The following is a 20,989-nucleotide window of genomic DNA, read 5'->3' on the forward strand; positions in this document are numbered from 1 at the left end:
GTTAGTAACCAAATAATACAACATAAAATGATGATAAAAACAAAGAATAGTTTAATTCTCTTTGGACTTAAAAATAAGTGAAAAAAGTTTTGTCATTAAAACATAATAATTTTACACTGAAAATAAATAAAAATAATAAAATTTGTAATAAATAAATAAAATTTCAATAAATAAATTTAAAACAAATAATAATTCATTAATTAATTTTAAATAAATAAATAAAATAAAATAAATGACAATAAAATAAATTAAATGTAAATGAATTAAAATAAATGTTAAACAATCAAAATAAATTAACTAATTAAATATTAATAAATTTAAAATAAATGAAAATATATAAATAAATAACAATTTAATAAATTAATTTCAAATAAATTAATAAATAAATTTTTTATTATTTTTTACAGAAATTAAAATAATAAATAAAATTTTAATAAATAAATTAAATAAATAAATTAAATTACAAATAATAAATAAGTAGTATTTGTCTAATGTAAATCTAATTAAATTAAATTAAAAATAAATAAATAAATAAATGAACACATAAATAAGTAGTATTTGTCTAATGTAAATCTAAATTACAGAATAGCTGTAAGTTTTTATATAGGTTTTTCCCTTTTACAGTGAAGAAAGGCAGCTGAACCTCTCGATCATTTATATAACAAAATTGTTTGGTATTTTTCATTTTGTATTTTTTTTTCTCTGTGTAGGGCGCTCGCGGCATTCTTTCAACTAGTAGGTACGTCTAAAAAGCACGAGTCTGTCGCTCTATATATGCAAGCCACGTGCCTCCATCAGAAATAACAAACTTGCACGTGCAAAAGATGCGATATGTGACTGGCCCTTAGTTAATATTTACTAATTTACATTATATATATATATATATATATATATATATGGCCCACACTAATGGTGTTGGGGTCATTTTTAACCCATGAGCAGGGCCAGATAGAATCTGTGGAGGTTTTTTGCTATTTCTGCTGAGAATTTTGGTAAAAATCTGTGGATTTCTGCGGAATTATTTTGGGAGTATCCAGCGGAGTATCATAAATAAAACCTTAATATATTTAATAAAAAGTAATAAATTACTGAATAAAAACTGAATAAATTCAGATTTACACATTTACTCAAGCAAATAAACAGAATTAATAATAGGCTAAAAATCTGCAGAAATCTGCGGAATTCTGCGCTCGCAGATTCCGTGTGGGCCTACCCATGAGTCAACAGTAGGGTAATGAATTGCAAAAACACAGTCAAATGAGTAAAGTAAAACATAAAGTAAGTAAAATGATTTGAAAGTTGGTTCAAGTTATGCTTAAGGTTAAAATATTTCACAGCAATATTGTAGGTACAGTAATAGATGTACACGTTTGATAATTGATTGTTAGAAAATCATGTATATTTTAGGTTTTTCCAATAAACTCACTGTAAATCTTCATGATCCTGTCTCAGTCCAGCTGTCTCTGCAGATGTGAGGTACTCAAACTGTCCTGAAATTGACAATGGATGTCCTTCATTTGCTGGATTGGACATGGGCTCCTGTCCTCCTCCTCTGATCTAAAATGAGAAACATCAACCATAAGGTTGTTTTAATATAACAATATAAATTAACTCCAGCACAGTCATATTTATACTTCATTCACGGGTATATTGACTTTCTTTACATACTGAAATATATTCAAACTCTGCTTTATCTATATTGCAACATTTGTCATATGTTTCCCAAACTCCAAAACACTGATTAAGTTATTTTAAAGGTCAAATCATAAGGACATGTTATACACCTGAATGGGCTTTCATCAGCGTCCTTGTTGGATTGTGAGGGAATTGTTTTTCTCTCGTTCTCTTCTTCTTTCTCTCCCTCCTGATCAGGTGTGTCGTTTGGATGGTCAAAATGAAGATGGAGCTCCACCTTGTGGCCGGTAGACATCAGTGCATCTGCACGGCGATGGACGTCGTGCACACACCTCCCATGATAATAATGATGGGATTTACATGAGTTAATAATCAGTGATCGCCACAGCGGAATGAACCCCCAAATTACCCAGCATATTCCAGCCGCAAACCAAGACTGGGAAACACCCACACACACTCTTTCACACACATAGCTCACTACACTATGGAAAATTTCATTCAATTCAGCTGTCTTTGGACTGTGGGGGAAACCGGAGCACACGGAGAATACCCACGCAAACACGGGGAGAACATGCAAACTCCACACAGAAACACCAACTGACCCAGCCGAGGCTCGAGCAGCGACCTTCTTGGTGTTTAGGCGATCGTGCTACCCACTGTGCCACCATCTTAATAACAATAATTCATAATAACTACCAAAGTTATTTGGTTTCACAAATTAATAAAAATTAAATGTCTCATTTAAACCATGAATATATCAGCTAATAGCCTGACGGATAAACAACTACAATTAAAACCTTATGAATAAATAGGATATGTTGTAAGATACATGATCCTAATATAGTATTTGATACGTTTTTAAGTTTTCATTACATGCATGAAATCCACGCTGAATCCACCCTTCTGATGGGATCAGTTTAATCCAGATTTTCTGGATCAAAGTGATCCAAATCCTACAAAAAAGGTCTTAAAAAACCCAAACTAAAGGTTTGATCTGGATCAAAACCAAGATTGGATTACGTGATCTAACCCGATTATTTATTCAATTTTTTTTCTTTTGAAAAACCCATTTTTAAGATTTGATCCAATCTCTTATCCAAAATCCAAGTGGATTACTTTTGAAAAACGCAGCCCAGAAGGGTGGATTCAGTGTGGATTTCATGCCCAAAATGTAATGAAAACTTTAAAAATGTATCAAATAGGGAGACCGGGGATGATTGTAACAAAAATTTTTCTTTAGCACCTAAAACTACCTTTTTTTTAGCTACATGACTGAAACTTTTATTCAAAGTACTCACATTTGTCTACTACAAACATCAACAATTAAAACTTCCTAAACTATATCACAGACTTTGTGAGATGACAAATACAAAGTGGTCATTTGTTACATCCAACCCCACAACTAGGGTAGGTTGTAGCACATACTGGGGTGAGTTGTAACAGGTAAACAAAACTACAAGCGATAGCCAAACAACAGTTTTCCTGTAAATAAATGACTGCAACAATACAATATATGTGAATACTGGAAGTGTATATTGTGTGTGTTTGTGCATGTCTGTATGTGCACATTCATATGTATGTGTGTGTGTGTTTGTATACTTTCAAAGTTCATGTTTCAACCTACCCCGCCACTGTCACCCATTGTTTAGCTAGCTGTATTAGCATGGTGCTTTGAAATTAGCAGGAGGTTGATACACCATTATTTACTAGAGAAACTACAGTCTGACCTGATATAACTCATACAACATCATCTACAACGGCTAACAAAATATTATCTTGTTGTTTTTTTTACTTTTCTACCTCAGAATTCGATCTTCTGTTGTAGCTTCAGAAGAGATTGCAAGACTGACTGGAAAATCTCTATGTGTGATTGTTAAGTTAACCTGAGGAAACTGAAAATGTTACATGACCCCCATCTTATCCCTGATTTGTGGAATTGGTAGTGTTACAACTCTCCCTGTGTTTCAATACCCATTATACCTGGTCTCCCCTACTATATTTGGATCATGCAGTATCTATCTTACAAGATATTCTTTTTATTCATAAGGTTTTAATTGTATTTATTTATCTGTCAGGCTATAGTGATTAGGTAGGCTTTAACGTATTCAGCCTTTCAGTATAGGCCAACAGCAAAGTAGAAAGAGTTTGGCCTCATAAAATAATCCCCCAAACAGCTGTCAAAATTGACCAAAAACCATACATTTTATTCTGTCACTAATTGATATATACATTCATCACAATGGAAAATATTTTTGTTTTTAGAATATTTATTAGTGATGCATGCAATGATTACAGAATCACCAAAAAATGCAAAGAATGGCTGATTTTTCAACAATTACAAAAAGAGATTGAAAGCTTCGTCTGGCAGAGGAACAACTGACACTGAGCAAACCACCAGACTTGAGATCCGCCTCAGACAAGCATAAAGGTAAAGTTGGCTTTATATTTGCACATTCATTCATTTAGCAGTCTTTATATTGTTTACCATTTTACCTTGAATATTCGATCGGAATTAGCATGCAAATATGACTTCTAAACAACATTAACACAATCTAATTCACCGTGAACAATGTTGTACTTTGATAGTCATTTGCTGCTAATATAATTTCCCTATTTAGAATTTCTATGAGAATGTCTGAATATATGAAACCAACTTGACCTCTATCAGACAAGCTGATCTCTCCACATCAGATGAGGAAGTCTGAAATTACTGTGGAGTTTTTAACTTTGTCTTTTATTTAATTAAATACATCTATGTTTGAAGCCTGTTATGAATACCCTCAATGTGCAGTGTTTGTGTTGTAGGTCTCAGATGAGCCGACTGCTGGAGGAGGATGGGGTGGGGTTTTTCTTGTTTTTTTTAAATGTGTGTTTTCATTTTAAATAAAAATAAACTTATATTTACCCCACACTGGTTAATCTACGTGTTGCTCTTTAGTTCTACATTGTGATTTCCCAGCTGTTTGAGCACTGCATCAAGATTTAGTGATCCTGAAAAGTTCTTATATGGATCAGATTGATCCAATGCGATGTTGCTTTGAAAAACTGGCTCAAACAGTAAGCTGGATTACATGATCACGGATTGCAATAAAAAAATACTAAATCCGGATCAATTTTATCCAGATTAAACCTTTTTAAAAACCAAACAAAGGGCTAAGCCAAAAAGAAAATGAATGAATGAATGAATGAATGAATGAATGAATGAATGAATGAATGAATGAACATATTTAAAGAAACACAAATGTGTATACTGTATAACATTTGTAGGCTATAAATTTGTATTCATTAGAAAACAATTATACATTAAACAATGAATAATTTTTAGAAAGTGTAATCTGATTAAATAGCTAAATTAAAATAAACTAAAATAAAAGATTTGATTTAGAATCAATTGGGTGAATTAAAAATCATGGAAATAAGGCTATTAATGACTAAAATAATAATAATTATTATTATAATAATAATAATTCATGTAGGTCAAAATAAATTAATATTTTCATGTGAATCATGTCTTTACAAAAGACTTTAAGATCTCTTTACGACAGAGCATCATCATGACGTGAAATTAGATCACTGCTTTTTCTTAAGATCCTGTTTGACTAGTTCCTAAACCAGGCAAGCAGGTTGCGTCACTTCGGGGATTTCGATTTACAGTATATAATTTTATAAAAGTTTCTACATTTTAAAAAAACGCATATACGCTAGCCAATTTAATCTGCTGACATTCAGTCAACAAATCTGTGTGCGTCCTTTTAACTTAATCAGCAGCAGTGTCGTTTGTTTGTGTATCCTTGACCGCTGAAACATGACGAACCACTGAAAGTATTTCAGCCCGCAACTTCCCCATAGCAGAATGACGCGTATGGGCACAGTAAACAGTCGACTCCGTTCTGTTTGCCTTTAATAAGTCCACATCGATCATGGTTACCTGTCGAAAATACATCGCTCCTCTGGTCTTCAGCGCCCAGGTGGCCAGCTCGTTTTTTGACACCGCTCTCCAAATGGTCGTCAAAGAGCGATGCGCAAACGCCACGGACTCAGACGGCCAGCAGAAAGCCATCACCAACTTCAACATGACCTATAATATGATTGCCAAGTTCATGCCGTTTCTGCCCGCGATCCTCCTGGCTAAAGTCGGAGACAGGGGTTACAGGAAAGTGCCGATAGTCGTTCCACTGGTCGGCTACTTTCTGTCCAGAGGGTTGCTGCTGTTGGATGTCGCTTTTGATTGGCCTCTCCAGGTGCTGTACGCGGTGCCGGTGATCCACGGACTGTGCGGGGGATTCGCGTCCTACTGGGCCGGTGTGATGGCGCTGGTGTCTGTCAGCTCTGGGGAGGAGGAGCGCTCCGTGAGCATCATGATGACCGAGCTGGTGTACGGAATCGCCGGCTTCATCGGGAGTTTGGCTTCTGGTCACTTATTCGCCCTCTATACAGTTAATCTCAAGCAAGGGGTCATTTTATCCGGTTCTAGTGTGGTCCTGTATCTTTTATGCCTGCTTTACGCGGCGACTTTCCTGCGCGTGGGTCCTCCGGCGGTGCTTGGAGATCGGCTGGAGCGCCGGGAAAGTTTTGGCATCATCAACCACGAGGCCCGGGATAAAATCAACATCGCTTTGCTGTTCGTCAGTGGGATTCTGTACGATATCGCAGTGGCCGGAGGGATGGAGATGCTGGCGGCGTACGTGCTCAAAGAGCCGCTGAACTGGGGCGCGACGCTGGTGGGGTACGGGAACGCGGCGGGGTCCCTCCTCTTTATCACTAGCTTTTTGGGGGTGAAGATGTTCACGAGATTGTCTCTAAGGGACGAGAGCATGATCATGGTAGGCATGGTGTCTTTCGCGACTGGGATCTACTTCATGGCATTTGTGACCACAACTCCAATGTACTTTTTGGGTAAGTAATTAAAATTAAATAATTAAATATAAATTAAATTAATAAATAAAATAATTTAAACAAATATTTTATTTAGTTTTACTTGATGCTTAATTACTTCCCAGAGATGGGTTGCGGCTGGAAGGGCATCCGCTGCGTAAAAACTTGCTGGAATCAGTTGGCGGTTCATTCCGCGGTGGCGACCCCAGATTAATAAAGGGACTAAGCCGACAAAAAAAAGAATGAATGAATGAATTATGCTTAATTAACCCTTTTGCAAGCGTACTTGTGTCCAAAACAGACCAGAGAGCATACACTCCAAAAATATGTCTGCTGTTAGTTCAAACTACTTATTTAAAATGAGCTAAAAAATAAAAACAATTTTTGAGGTTTTAGGAGGAAAACTTAATTGTTTTGCGTTCAATTAACTTAAATTCTATAAAAAAATTATAAGATAACTTAATTCCTTCATGTTGTTTCAACACAAATCAGTTGTGTGGATTTTTTAGTGTAGAGTTTAAGTAAGAATTATTAGCCCCCCTGAATTATTTTCCCCCCAATTTCGGTTTAATAAAGAGATTTTTTCAACACATTTCTAAACATAATAGTTTTAATAACTCGTCTCTAATAACTGATTTATTTTATCTTTGCCAAGATGAAAGTAAATAATATTTGACTAAATATTCTTCAAGACACTTCTATACAGCTTAAAGTGACATTTAAAGGCTTAACTAGGTTAATTAGGTTAACTAGGCAGGTTGGGGTAATTAGGCAAGTTACTGTATAACGATGTTTTGTTCTGTAGAAAAAAATATAGCTTAAAGGGGCTAATAATATTGATCTTAAAATGATTTTTAAAAAAATTAAACAGCTTTCATTCTAGCTGAAATAATACAAATAAGACTTTCTCCAGAAGAAAAAATATTATCAGACATACTGTGAAAAATTCCTTGCTCTGTTAAACATCATTTGGGAAATATTTAAAAAAGAAAGAAAAATTAAAGGAAGGCGAATAATTCTGACTTCAGCTGTATATTAACTTTTTTCTGAAATCATAGTGCTAAATATAATTTATTGTTTTAACATTATTTCATGTTAATAAAAAATATATAAAGCATTTATGACTGAATAAACAAAAAAATAAAATGCAAAACATTTTATTTATATATTTTTTTTATTTAATGCAGTGTTTAGATTAACAAATTAGCAAAAGTGCTTCAAATTACATTAAATAGAGACATAGAGAGAAATAGAGATATTGTAGTCACTATATATAGCCTACCTGTGTTTATTTACACAGTATAGTTTAGGCTATATTGTCACATCTCTTCCCTGTTTTGTGTTCTCTTTGTTCTGCTTTCCTTTCAGTTTCTGTTACAGTCTTGTTTGAGTTTATCACTGAAAAAAAATAATCCAAAGATGGTTGCTTGGATTTAAGTTATGTTGTTGTAAACTGTTTATTTGGGCTGAATTTAAACAAGCAAATTAAGTTGAGCATTACTAAATGTAATTTGTTTAAATTCAACACATAAATTATTTTTTTCAGTGAACCGTGGCTTTGGACGACAGGAAAGGATTGTGTTTCAAAGATATTATACTAACTGAAAGCATTTAGACAGATTACCTCCTGCACCTTTAAATAGCAATGATATTCCCAACAATACCCTTTTTACTATACTTTTTGATCAAAATAGTCCCACCCTGGAGTGCATTCATTTTCCTTCAGCTTAGTCCCTTTATTCATAAGAGGTCTTATGGCTGCAGATGCCACTGGGTTAACTCACTGTGGACAACATACCGCTTGGGTATCGATGTCACTTAAAAAACTAAAATTTACATTTAAAAAACTAAATAATAATAATAATAATAATAATAATAATAATAATAATAAATCCAAACATTTCTCTAAATTATTCTAATGAAACAAAACAAAAACTTTCCATTAAATACGAATCTGTCGCCAATAGCCTAGTGGTTAAGTGCGCCAACATATAGCACCATGGTGCTCTTGGCGACCCAAGTTCGATTCCCAGCTCGAGGTCCTTTGCTGTCCCTTCCCCTCTCTCTGCTCCCAATACTTTCCTATTTAATAAATAATTTAAAAATATACAAATCTGGTCAATTTTTATGGCTGTAACAGTAGCTGTTTGGCCGAAAAAAAGACGGGCTTCGGGTCAAACTCATGCCAAAAAATTAGATAAGCTAGCCTGTTGGACAAGGGTAGGGCTACAGCCTGTGCGTCTCGAGCCAGGGCAGGGTTAATATTTAATTATCCAGAGTTTGTTTTACCTTCTTATTAAATAAAAAATGTAGCTATCCATCTATGGTTAAATATGTATGTATACATATTAGGCTTTGCATTTGGGTAAAATTTTAGTGCTATTTTAGCCTTTAATTGACCTGAGCTTTTAATGTATGCATTGTGGCTGAATTTGTAAGTGTGCATTCCCATACAGGCCGTACAAAATATTGTACTATTTCAATGAAGTTATTTTAAAAATGTACAATTTGGCCGAGGCAGCAAAGCTTACAGCAATAAGGAGGCTGGTTTGAGTCCATTTCTGTGGTGTGTTTACATGTTCTCCCTGTCTGTGGGTTTTCTCTGGGTGTTCTGGTTCCCCGCAGTCCAAAGACATGCACTTTAGGAGAACTGGTGTGTGTGAATGAGAGAGTGTATGGGTGTTTCCCAGTACTGGGTTGCAACTGGAAGGGCATCCGCTGTGTAAAACATATGCAGGAATAGTTGGCGGTTCATTGCACACTCTCAGAAATAAAGGTACATTAGCTGTCACTGGGGTGGTACCTTTTCAAAAGATACACATGTGTACCTGAAGGGTCCATTTTGGTACCTCAAAAGTATATATTAGTACCTAAACATTTTAAGAGGAACACTTTTGTACTTTTTAGGTACTGATATGTACCCTTGGGGTATTAATGTAAACCATTTAGTTACAAATTTGTACCTTTCGAAAAGGCACCACCCCAGTAATAGCTCATGTACCTTTATTTCTGAGGGTGCACTGTGGTGACCCCTGATAAATAAAAGGAAATGAATGGACTGTAAGTTCAGAAAGCACATGCAAATAAAAATACGCTAACTGAGAAAGGATTTTCATCAAACAGACAACATACTCTCAAGCAAATACTCAAAACACATGCAAATGGAGAAATCTATTGCAAATAGCAGACCGCAATGAAAATGTATTGGGGGACCCCAAACACTGCAATTCATTCAACATAAAATGTGCAAGCTTTTGTTCATTTTTAGGGCTAGAATATAGAAACCACAGAACCAGGATGTTAAAATAAACAATAAACTCACTTCTCAGATCTGTGACAACACCGCTGACTCCAAACAGGAAGGAGACGGTTTGTTACTTTTCCTTTGTGGTCGGCTTTATTTACATCATGCTCTTTCATCCACATTTGAAGGAAGAGGCTGAGATCACTGCGTTCACTGTAGGTTTAGGAGAGTAATCAATGCTACATGGTGTTCGACAGGGTGTTCGCTTTGTTTAGTATTGAAAATTACTGCTCTAATTCTAAACTGAGAGCAGTGAATCTGGTAGACATGAAACCACATCTGAAAGCGAAAGTAAAAGCACAAATAATTTTTACATATCGACAGCAGTTCGATGATGTGTACATTTTACACAATATTATATATTACTCCAGTATGAATAATGATAGGGTAACATCTATGTTACCGCAGCTATGTTTACTGTAACCTGTTTGCTGCTATCCTCCCTATATATGAACAATATCACATGAGTAGCAGTGCGATATGGCTGTTTATCAGCAGGGGTTGGAGGCGTGTGTTGGTCATTTGTCAACACTGGGATGTGAAAATAAGGGATATGCCCACCATAATAAGGGATATCCCCCTATATTTTTGCGCCAATTCAAATTGCGTGTACAGAATCCGTTTGGGAAACATCATCTATTTATCAGCTGACAGTCACGCACCGCTATATGACTGTTTTGAAGATTGCATACGATGGTACATGTAATGAAAAAGAAAGGGAATCCCGCCAATTTTACATAAATATATATATATATATATATATATATATATATATATATATATATATATATATATATATATATATATATATATATATATATATTTATTTATTTATTTATTTTATTTTTAAGTGCTTTTTAATGCCTAAATAAAACGAAAGCACAGAACAGACTCACATTTAAGAGCAAGGGTCGACTCCTGGTGGTTTGGTGGTATGAGTTGCGTATAGGGAGGATCGGCTTATTATTATTTATTTTTTTATTCTTATTATTTATTGCCACCCTTCAGAGAAAGACTGAAAATACAGGAGAAATACTGAAAAAATACTTTAACAGGATGATAGCATGATAGAACTGTAAAATACGGGAGAATCCCGGGAAAAGTGGGAGGGTTGACAGGTATGGTGTTGGCTCGAGGTAGCAGGCCAAGTGCCGTAGTGTCCCACCAGTGATGATATACAGCCATATCGCACTGCTACTCGTGAGATATTGCGTTTACACAACCGTTTGACTGCATAATCGCATAATCGTGTATATAAAAAAGAAAATCAAACACAGAGTCTAAATATCCCTTTGTATGAGGAACTACTTTCTTTCGCCATTCATTCACATCTGCAGCTCTGAGCTCAGAGATAGATGAGCCCAAGGTTCCCACCTAGTCAATAAGCATGTAAGGTGATACAAGATCAGGTAGTTTTCAAAGACTCCCCCAATTTGTTCAGCCTATTCCTTCATTAACAATAACAGCCACATAGGAATAGACCGCCATCCACACCAGTGCATATGTAACGGAGGCCAGCTAGTGGGTAGCTAGCTAGCTAGAGGCCATGGTCTTTAGCCTCCTTGGTAGAGCAACTGACTCCCATGTGGAAGGTTGCCGGTTCGATCCCAGCTCGGAGCGGGTTGGGTAGCGTAGAACTGGTGGGGTTACATTGGTGCCGTGACCCGGATAGGAGTGAGGTTGAGGGGGGTGAGTGTAACGGAGGCAAGCTAGCGTGTGCTGTGCTGGAAAACCTCACTCCTCTGACCTCTAAAGGTGCTCTAGCGACAGACGCTAGAGGCCATGGTCTTTAGCCTCCTTGGTAGAGCATGCGAAAGGTTGCCGGTTCGATCCCAGCTCAGATCGGGTTGGGTGGCGTAGAACCGATGGGGTTACACATACTCACGTAGAGAAGCTCAGTAATAAAGTGCTTGTTACTGTTACTGTTAGTTCACTTATGTCTCATGTCTTTGGACTGTGGGAGGAATCCGGAGGGGAAACCCACGCCAACATGGGGAGAACATGTAAACTCTGCACAGAAATGCCGAATGGCCCAGCTAGGACTTGTGCCAGCAACCTCCTTGCTGTGAGGCAGCAGTGCTAGCCACTGAGCCACCGTGTTGCCCAATCCTAGATTTAACTAGAAAAGAGGAGGGAGAAGGGGTAGATGGGGAGGGGTCTTCCAAAATTAAGATAGGGACTAAAGTAAAGCTGCGGTCACACTAGAGTTTGAGCTTGCGAAATTCTGTTGTACAGCGCTGCGAAAAGGATTGAACAAGATGATTAGACGTTTAATAAAGCAAGCAATTGGTCCATTTTTTACATTTCCGTCCAGATAGGTCATGTTTTTATCCTCGATTGGTCTCACGCAGTCATGTGATGCGATTTTCACAGGTCAGAGTTCACCAAGCTTGAACTTTCCGATGCAGCGATCTCCAAAACATGTTGCACGAACTTGCTTTTCCGATCTGACACATTCACGTGTGTATTAATGGAAGTCTATGGGGAGGAAAGTCCAGTGTGACCACAGCTTTAGGCAGGATATTTATGTTGAGTTTGGAATGATCTGATTGGCTAGCTAATGATTACTGATGGGGGACCAGCTGCAATCAATCATATGACTGGCTCCTCTCGAAGCTTCACTTAATACAGTGATCTGAGGTTTTTGTCTTGTCTTTATTTTTTAGCTCGCTCCGTCACTCTGTTTGCTCTGATTCCAATGCCCACCATTCGCTCGCTGCTGTCCAAACAAGTCAAGGGAACATCATACGGTAGGTTGCTATTTATTGACCACTAAACTTTCCTGAAAAAGAAGCTAAGACTTCAATTTTTGTAATTTGCATGTTTGTTCATATATCCGTTCCAGCCTGATCTCACAAGAAAACGTAAGTATTTTACGTTTTGCCAGTTTAGTGGCTAATTCGTACAAATTCGTACGAGTTCAGTCGTACGAAATTGTACGATTTTAAAAAGGAGACGTGGCACCTAACCCCACCCCTAAACCCAACTGTCATTGGGGGATGAGCAAATTGTACTAAAATGTACGAACTAGATTGTACGAATTAGCCACTAAATGATAAAGTAACGAATTGCCGTGAGATCGTGTTGATCTGTTCACAAAACCTTGTCACTAAGACCTCTCCTAAATAGTTTGACCTAAAAGTATGCATACAGTGATGGCTGATAAAGAGGGGAGGGATAGAGTCTCTGTGAGGGATTATTTAATGAAAATGTAATTGGCAAAAATGTAGAACCCGATATTATTTTTCCATATTCAAATAGAGGTTTTAAAACAAAAAATGATGTCATATTCAAATAAAAAGTTGAACATGTAGGCAAAGTAAAGAATTGCATTGTAAAAACTATGTTTATTGGTTTTAATGATTTAGGCATAAAATTAAAATGTTCTTCCTGTGTTACACATTAATGTATTTTCTTTAATAAAAAAAATTACAAATGTATATTTAAATGCTTTTAAATAATTACCAAATTAGAATTCATAACATGTGGTTGTAATATGTATATTTTTGTCTGTGTGTGCTTAAATAAAAGTACAAAATATTTTTGAAAACATATTTCTGACCATACGGGAATACCACTGCAATGAGGATGATAACTTATCAAAAGACTATTTTGGTCAAATATTTTTAAAATGTTTTCTTTCCAAGGCAGAACAGCCATTTTCATCAAATGGCTAAATATTTCACAAACTTGAAGCTACTGCTAAAATCCTTTATGAAATAATTTAGGGCTCCTAAATTTACAGTAGCGCTGACACACTTATTTTTGAGATTTTCTCCTAAACCAAACTTTTAAGTCGCTTTGAACAAAAGCGTCATGTAAATGAACAATTTAGGAGCTACTTTTAGCCTGTTTTATCTTTTATGAACATGGACCTTGGTTTATGACCTGAGAAAGTGAAGTGAAAACAAAACTCTGAAAAACACAGAAGTGAAACTCTATCTGAGTGTATTCACAGATGGAGTCCACACGAACACATTTGTTTATGGTAACAAGAAGTAGCTTTAAAGGCACATGTAAATTGATCCATTCTAACCCCTTTTTTGATGGTTTTGGAGATGTTATCAGTGTTTACCAACCCCCATGTTTTCGAAACACCCACCTCATGCTCAGTGATATAAATAATCTTCCGGTTGGTTGATTTCTTTGAAAGAGGTTAACATTTGGTATAACAGAAAAGTAGAATGGCCAAATAATGAACCCTGAGGCACTCCAGTATTTAGCCAATTGATTTAAACACTTCTTTCCTTGAAGATAACTTGGTAAAACAATTTAGATCTGAACAGTACCACTTTAGAGAGAGTGCACAGGACACATTTTACCCCAGCTACAGAGAAAATTAGCTTGAGACCATGTGTACTTTCTTTATTAACACACAACTAAGAACAATATGTTGTAATCAGAGAAATTAAGAGTTTAGATGCAAAAAAAACTCTAAATGCCGTCTGCAATTTTCCTCTAAAATTAGCATTTTTATCAGGTTCCTGGGTGTGTGTTCAGTAATATCACTTTCATTCACTTTCAAAGTCCTTTTCTTGGTCTTTAAAGTGAAATATCTTAACATAAACAAAGTAAGCTGAGAAAAATGTTCATTTCTGATAGAAATTTTAAACAGCACTTAGAAGTTTTTGCATCTGAACTGTTTAAATTAAGCTTTTCGAAGCTCTCACAAGTGCCCTGCACACACAAGAAACAGGAATATTCAAAAACGTCTTTCGTTTATTAATAAACTATAGGAACCAGGAACACAAGAACCAAGTACATTGACTATACCCTGCTAAAAAATCCAGCTTAAACTAGCCTAGGCTGTTTGGCTGGTTTTAGCTGGTTGACCAGGCTGGTTTTAGAAGGGTTTTGGCCATTTCCAAGCTGGTTTGCAGCCATTTCCAGTCTGGTCTTACTGGTCAGGCTGGAAAATGACCACCCAAATCCAGCTAAAACTAGCTTGACCAGCCTGGTTTAAGGTGGACAAAGCTGGTTTTGGCTGGAGAAGCTGGTTTTAGCTGGTCATCTCCCAGCCTGACCAGCAAAGACCAGGCTGGAAATGGCTGGAAACCAGCCTGGAAGTGGCTAAAACCCCTCTAAAACCAGGCTGGTCGACCAGCTAAAACCAGCCAACCACCCTAGGCTGGTTTAAGCTGGATTTTTCAGCAGGGTATAAAACCAAAAATAAAAAGAAACAAATCTTACAGTATAAATACACAGGACATGATGAACTTTATTACAAACAGGGGTGAGACACAGGTGAAACTAATCAATACAAATAAATGGCTGGAAAACAGAACAAAGGAATTACCTAATACAAACAAAAGCATAGAAAACATAGAACACATGACACAGGGAAACACAGAACCTGACACTCTCAAGTCAACTGAGTTAGTTGCTTTATAAAATGATTGACCATTTTGAAGCATTCAAACAACACTGTCTGCTGGCACCTGCTGGTTAAGAGTCTAAATGCAATGAAAACTCAACCCAAGCATCCATAATCACACTTTTTTGTAAATCAATTGCAAACTTTTTCATGAACGAGTAACCTATGACATGTAATTTAAATAATATAGTTGTTGTGAAATAAATAAATAAAAATAAATATTACAAATGCAGGTTTCAGAGCTGGGCCCACTGTTCCTTTAATACCCACACATATAATCAAGGAATAGTGAGGTTGGTTATGGGATGCCAAGCTGAACAAGCTCCTTTTAAACTTTAATTAGGGACTGTTTATTTAGCATGTCTTTATAATTATTATTATTATTTTTAATTGACAATTTTCATGATTAGCTACTTTCATCCCACAGGCATTACCTTTGTCATGCTCCAATTGTCCTTCAAACTTGCGAGTTTGGCCACCACACCAATCTATACTAAGATTTATCAAGCCACACTCGACACCTTCCCAGGGTTCGTCTTCATCCTGTCCAGCATCTTCACTGTTCTTTCTATTGTACCCATTAGGTAAGCTGAACATTTATTTATTATTATTTATTTATTAAGCTTTTAATTATGATAATCACCATCATGTCATTCTAAAAAATAATCCTTTTGTCTTTATGTTTTTGTATATCAAGTATTGTAGGATGTCGCTCTTCAAGACAAAACGGATATGAGAGAATTCAAGGGAACTGACAGCATCGAAGACTTTCTCAGAAGTGGACAAGTCTTCAAAATATGCGTCTTTGCACAATAAATTATTAGGTTTACACTGATGTTTCATGCAGTTGAAACCAGAGGTATACATACACTAAAAAAAGGAACATAACCATTTTTTTAAAAATGTCTGATGATAAATCATACTAAACGTTTACTATTTTAGGTTCGTTAGGATTACCTAAATAATTTACTTTTGCTAAATGCCAGAATAATTAGAGAATTTGTTTTTGAGAATTTTTTATTAATTTCTAGACAGTCAAAAGTTTACATACACTTCCTTAGTATTTTTTTAGCTTTGATTTTAAAGCTGTATAACTTTGGTTAAATGTTTTAGGTATCCTTCCACAAGCTTCTCCCAATTGTTTGCAGGAATTTTGGCCAATTCCTCCTGACAGAATTGGTGTAAGAGTCAGATTTGTTGGCTGTCTTGCTCGCACAAGCTTTTTCAACTCTACCCACAAATTTTCTATAGGATTGAGATCAGGGCTTTGTGATGGCCACTCCAAAACATTCACTCTGTTGTCTTTAAAGCACATTTTAACTAATTTGGCAGTATGTTTAGGATCATGGTCTGTTTGAAAGACCCATTTGTGGCCAAGTTTTAATTTCCTGGCTGATGTCCTGAGATGTTGCTTCAGTATTTCTACATATTGTTCTTTCTTCATGATGCCATCTATGCTGTGAAGTGGACCAGTCCCTCCTGCAGCAAAACAGCCCCACAACATGATGCTGCTGCCCCCATACTTCACAGTTGGGATGGCGTTCCTAGGCTTGTAAGCTTTCCCCTTTGTCCTCCAAATGTAACACTGGTCATTATGGCCAAACAGTTCAATCTCAGCAGACCACAGGACATGTCTCCAAAAATTATTCTTTTCCCCAGTGTAATTTAGCAAATTGTAATCTGGCTTTTTTGTTGATTCTGGCTTGTTGGTTTTCCCATGTTGTCACACAAGGAAGCAGTGTGTTTGAGGTTTTCCTTAAATGCTATTCTACAGCTGTGCCTCCAATTAACTCAAATGTTGTCAATTAGCCAATCAGAAACTTCCAAAACCTTGACACCATCATCTGAGCTTTTTCAAAGGCAGAATAAACTTATTGTATTTAAACTTGACTTGACTCAAGAAAAGTCATAACAATTTCTCAAAACATATCTCTCTCATTATTCTGCTATTAAGCATAACATAAGCTAATTTGATAATCATAACTTACATTAAAGAGAAAAGGTTTAGTCACATTAACATCATTTTTAAAATGGTTATGTTTCTTTTTATACAGTGTATGTAAACTTCTGGTTTCAACTGTACATTTGAAAATATTTGTTTTTATCAGTCAGTTGACTAGACGTCATCTTGTTATCTACTGGAATAGATAACGTTACTTTCTGTTGCACATTTGTGGTCGTGAAATTTGTACAGATCATTTGAAGTCTGTGTAATGAACAGAACACCTGACAAATAATGCTGGGCGGTCATTCACCGGTGTCTAGATATTTTGTTTACACATTATTTTAAGCTTCCATTTGTTAGCTAGATAACCGCATTATTTAAAAATAAACTAACAATCAAAGATACTTCTGAATTGTATTGATATTAAACATAGCATTCACTAGTATGGTAATGAAATCTGAAGCTCTTTCTGAATTATTTAACTGACTAACACCAACTAACACTGAAAGCTGCATAATTATTAAACAAAGATGAATAGGTGCTGTTAGTCATTGTAAGTTTATTGATATAATAACAATGCTAACATTAACAAGCTAATGATAGCCAGACCTTATTGTAAGAATTTACTGATATTTCTGTGCTGCACTGATCATATGAAATGACTTCTTGATGTACAGATTTTGCAATAAATTGAATCATTTGTACATACGTGTATCTTATATACAATTTAAATATTCAGAAAATATAACTCAAGCAATCGTTGTTCTGTAATGACAGTCTACGATTTTGCGAAGTTTTACATGACTTGTATTATATATTAATAATTTTTATTGCATGGTCTAATATTAAAACATTTTGGTAAAAGGTATAAGAAAATAAAACACCATAGACTGTAAGATATTATTTGTACAGCCTATATTCATGAGCAATATCACACTCTTAGCAGTGCGATGTGGCTGTATATCGGCATTGGTGGGAGGCGTGCATTGCCTTAGTGCCCCTTAGGGTCATACCTTTAAACTGTTATCCTGCATTTGACAAATCATTTTTAAAAAGGGTTTCCAGGTGGCTTCGAAGCCGACAGTGTTATCAGAAAGATTGTGTCTTAGTCTCTCTAAATGTAAAGTGGTATAGAATACTGAAAGCCAGGATTTAAAAAGTGGTTTTGATGCCTTTTCCATAAAGAAAGAATAATTTTTTTTTAGCTAACATCATTCCATATTGGACAACTTTTTAAAATTGACGACTGGACTACGATATGAGTCAGACCAACCCCTAATTTTTGACGAGAATATAAATAAAGGATTCAGTGGATTGCATTGTTGTTTAACAACCCTCTTGAAAAACCCAGCTTAAACCAGCCTAGGCTGGTTGGCTGGTTTTAGCTTGTCGACCAGACTGGTTTTAGAGGGGTTTTGGCCACTTCCAGGCTGGTTTCCAGCCATTTCCAGCCTGGTCTTAGCTGATCAGGCTGGGAGATGACCAGCTAAAACCAGCTTGGCCAGCCTTGCCAAGCTGGGAGTCCAGCCAAAACCAGCTATATCCAGCTTAAACCAGGCTGGTCAAGCTGGTTTTAGCTGGATTTGGCTGGTCATTTTCCAGCCTGACCAGCTAAGACCAATTTACACATGGCAATTTAAGTCATTTGAAATATCAAAACTGGTATAGGAAATGTCGAGAGTTGAAAAAAAAAATGAATGTGCTAAAACTGTATCGCCTACCTCATTTTCAGCCGCGTTAAATTCAAAATGGCGTCAAACCTGAAGAGAATCTATCCAGCAGATAAGTCACTGTGGAGGACCTGCTATCTGAGGAGAAGGAGAAAGGTTTTATTAAAAGAAAATACTTTTTCACAGAAAAGAAAATATCAGTTGTATTGCAGTTTTGAAACACTAGAGGGCGAGCGCTGATTACTCACGACTGCAAAGCCTGTTTTCTGCAGTTATTGTGGTAAATTAAAAGCTTCTTACCTTGGGAACAGACTAACCGAGGAATAAAATAACCCTGAATTTATACATCGCTTCCCATTTTGGCTAATAAACAACAAACTGGTTAATAACAACAACGTTTTTTCCACTCATAACAGTTCCAAGGGCGAAAATGGTTCTTTAGATTAATATTTTTACATTTTTCATACACAAAAAATGTTCTATTAACACAATGTTTATTGAAAGGTTGTTTTGTCACCCAAAATGCTTCCACTTCTGAAACTTACTTTTAAACGGTAAGTTTTGCAGTAACTCAAAAGAAAACTACATCACAAATATGCAGAATTTTGAGATCTATGTATGTATAAAACATGTACAGAAATCTGTTCTTTTTTTATTAATAATGATTTATTTTTAATTAATAATTGCATGCTGGTGGTGAGTCATTAACAACAAAGAGGATAAAAAAATCCAAATTTGAAAATGTATAATTCTCAAATTTACAATTTAGTTAATAAATTAAGAATAACATTCATTCATTTTCTTCTCGGCTTAGTCCCTTTATTAATCTGGGGTCGCCACAGCGGAATGAACCGCCAACTTATCCAGCATATGTTTTACGCAGCGGATGCTCTTTTAGCTGTAACCCATCACTGGGAAACATCCATGCATTCTCATTCACACACACACTACAGTCAATTTTAGCATACGCAATACACCTATAGCGCATGTCTTTGGACTGTGGGGGAAACCAGAGCACCTGGATGTAACCCACGTGAACACAGGGAGAAAATGAACTCTACAGAAATGCCAATGCACCCAGCCGAGGCTCGAACCAGCGACCTTGCTGTGAGGCGAACGTGATACCCACTGCGCCACCCTGAGAAAAAAAAAAACAATAATTTCTGTCTTATTCTGTGAATATTGATGGCAAAATCGTTACAAATTTAAAATAAAAATTTTATTTAAAGCTTTTTTTCATGAAATAAAAGTGTATATTTGTTGTATATTTATTTATAGATTTATAAATACAGTTACAAAAAATACAGTTTTTTATCACAACATAAAGCGTGTTATTCTTTACAGTTGTGATTTTCTTTACAACAAGCTTAAATTACAATATTTCTATTTGGAACTTGAAAAACGTCTACCTTTATAAAAGAAAAACTATTCATGCATTTCACGTAATTATGATTATTTTAAAAGGCAAAACAATTCTGAGCTTTTATTTAAATTTGAAGAAAAACTTCAAGTCAGAATTTGCCAGGGGTATGAATAAATAAACTTGCAAAATGATAAATATAATTCTGGAGCTACATTGTTTTCAGGAGGAAATACTGTATTATACCATATACATACATTTAAAATGACTGGTATGCATAATTTGTGCTCTATGAATCTTGATCTGTCATGGAAATGTCATAATACAAAATTAAAACAAACAAAAAAAAAACATTTAATAACTTACACTACCTGACAAATAGTAAGTAATACCTGACAAAAGTCTTGTCGCCTATCCAAGTTTTAGAGACAACAAATATTAACGTGACTTCTAGTTGATCATTTGGTTTCAGAAGTAGCTTATATGAAGAGCAAAGGCCTCTAGATTAAAATACGATCATGCCTTGATTTTTAAATATTTGATTAGGACAGTAAGGTCTGACTTTGCTTAGACTAAAGTCTTGTCACTTAACAGAAATAATGTCCAGTATAGAATATAAAGTCAAGGTGTAGTGGAAAAAGAAGGAATATTGTGTCTGACTCCATCATGAGCTTGGAGGACTGCATCCATACATCTCTGACTCAAATCACTTATTAATAAAGGCATCTGGAATGGCAAAGAAAGCAATCATGCAGGACTCCCAGAGTTCATCAAGATACATTGGATTCATCTTCAATGCCTCCTCCATCTTACCTCAGACATGCTC

The 20,989-nt window shown here is 35.8% G+C and overlaps 2 protein-coding genes across 3 annotated transcripts in view; one reads left to right on the forward strand and one right to left on the reverse strand.

The window, feature by feature from the left end:
• The window catches only part of plppr1 (phospholipid phosphatase related 1), a 373,756-nt gene extending 371,910 nt beyond the window's left edge, over nt 1–1,846 (reverse strand). For both annotated transcript variants that reach the window (XM_087269234.1, XM_087269233.1), the window contains exons 1-2: nt 1,785–1,846; nt 1,427–1,557 (exon numbers count right to left, since the gene is read on the reverse strand). The gene's annotated coding sequence lies outside the window, so the exon portion shown is untranslated. The remainder of the gene's footprint in view (nt 1–1,426; nt 1,558–1,784) is intronic.
• A 3,636-nt stretch (nt 1,847–5,482) lies between these two features.
• On the forward strand, nt 5,483–17,837 carry slc46a2 (solute carrier family 46 member 2). Its single transcript, XM_087270030.1, has 4 exons — nt 5,483–6,531; nt 12,481–12,564; nt 15,616–15,772; nt 15,886–17,837. Exons 1-4 carry the CDS (start codon nt 5,556–5,558, stop codon nt 15,941–15,943), a joined length of 1,275 nt encoding a protein of 424 aa, XP_087126156.1. The 5' UTR covers nt 5,483–5,555; the 3' UTR covers nt 15,944–17,837.
• The last annotated feature ends 3,152 nt before the right edge of the window (nt 17,838–20,989 follow it).

The sequence above is a fragment of the Danio rerio genome, chromosome 10, assembly GCF_052040795.2.
Source record: "Danio rerio strain M-AB ecotype USA chromosome 10, GRCz13ab, whole genome shotgun sequence".
In the NCBI taxonomy this organism is placed as follows: domain Eukaryota; kingdom Metazoa; phylum Chordata; class Actinopteri; order Cypriniformes; family Danionidae; genus Danio; species Danio rerio.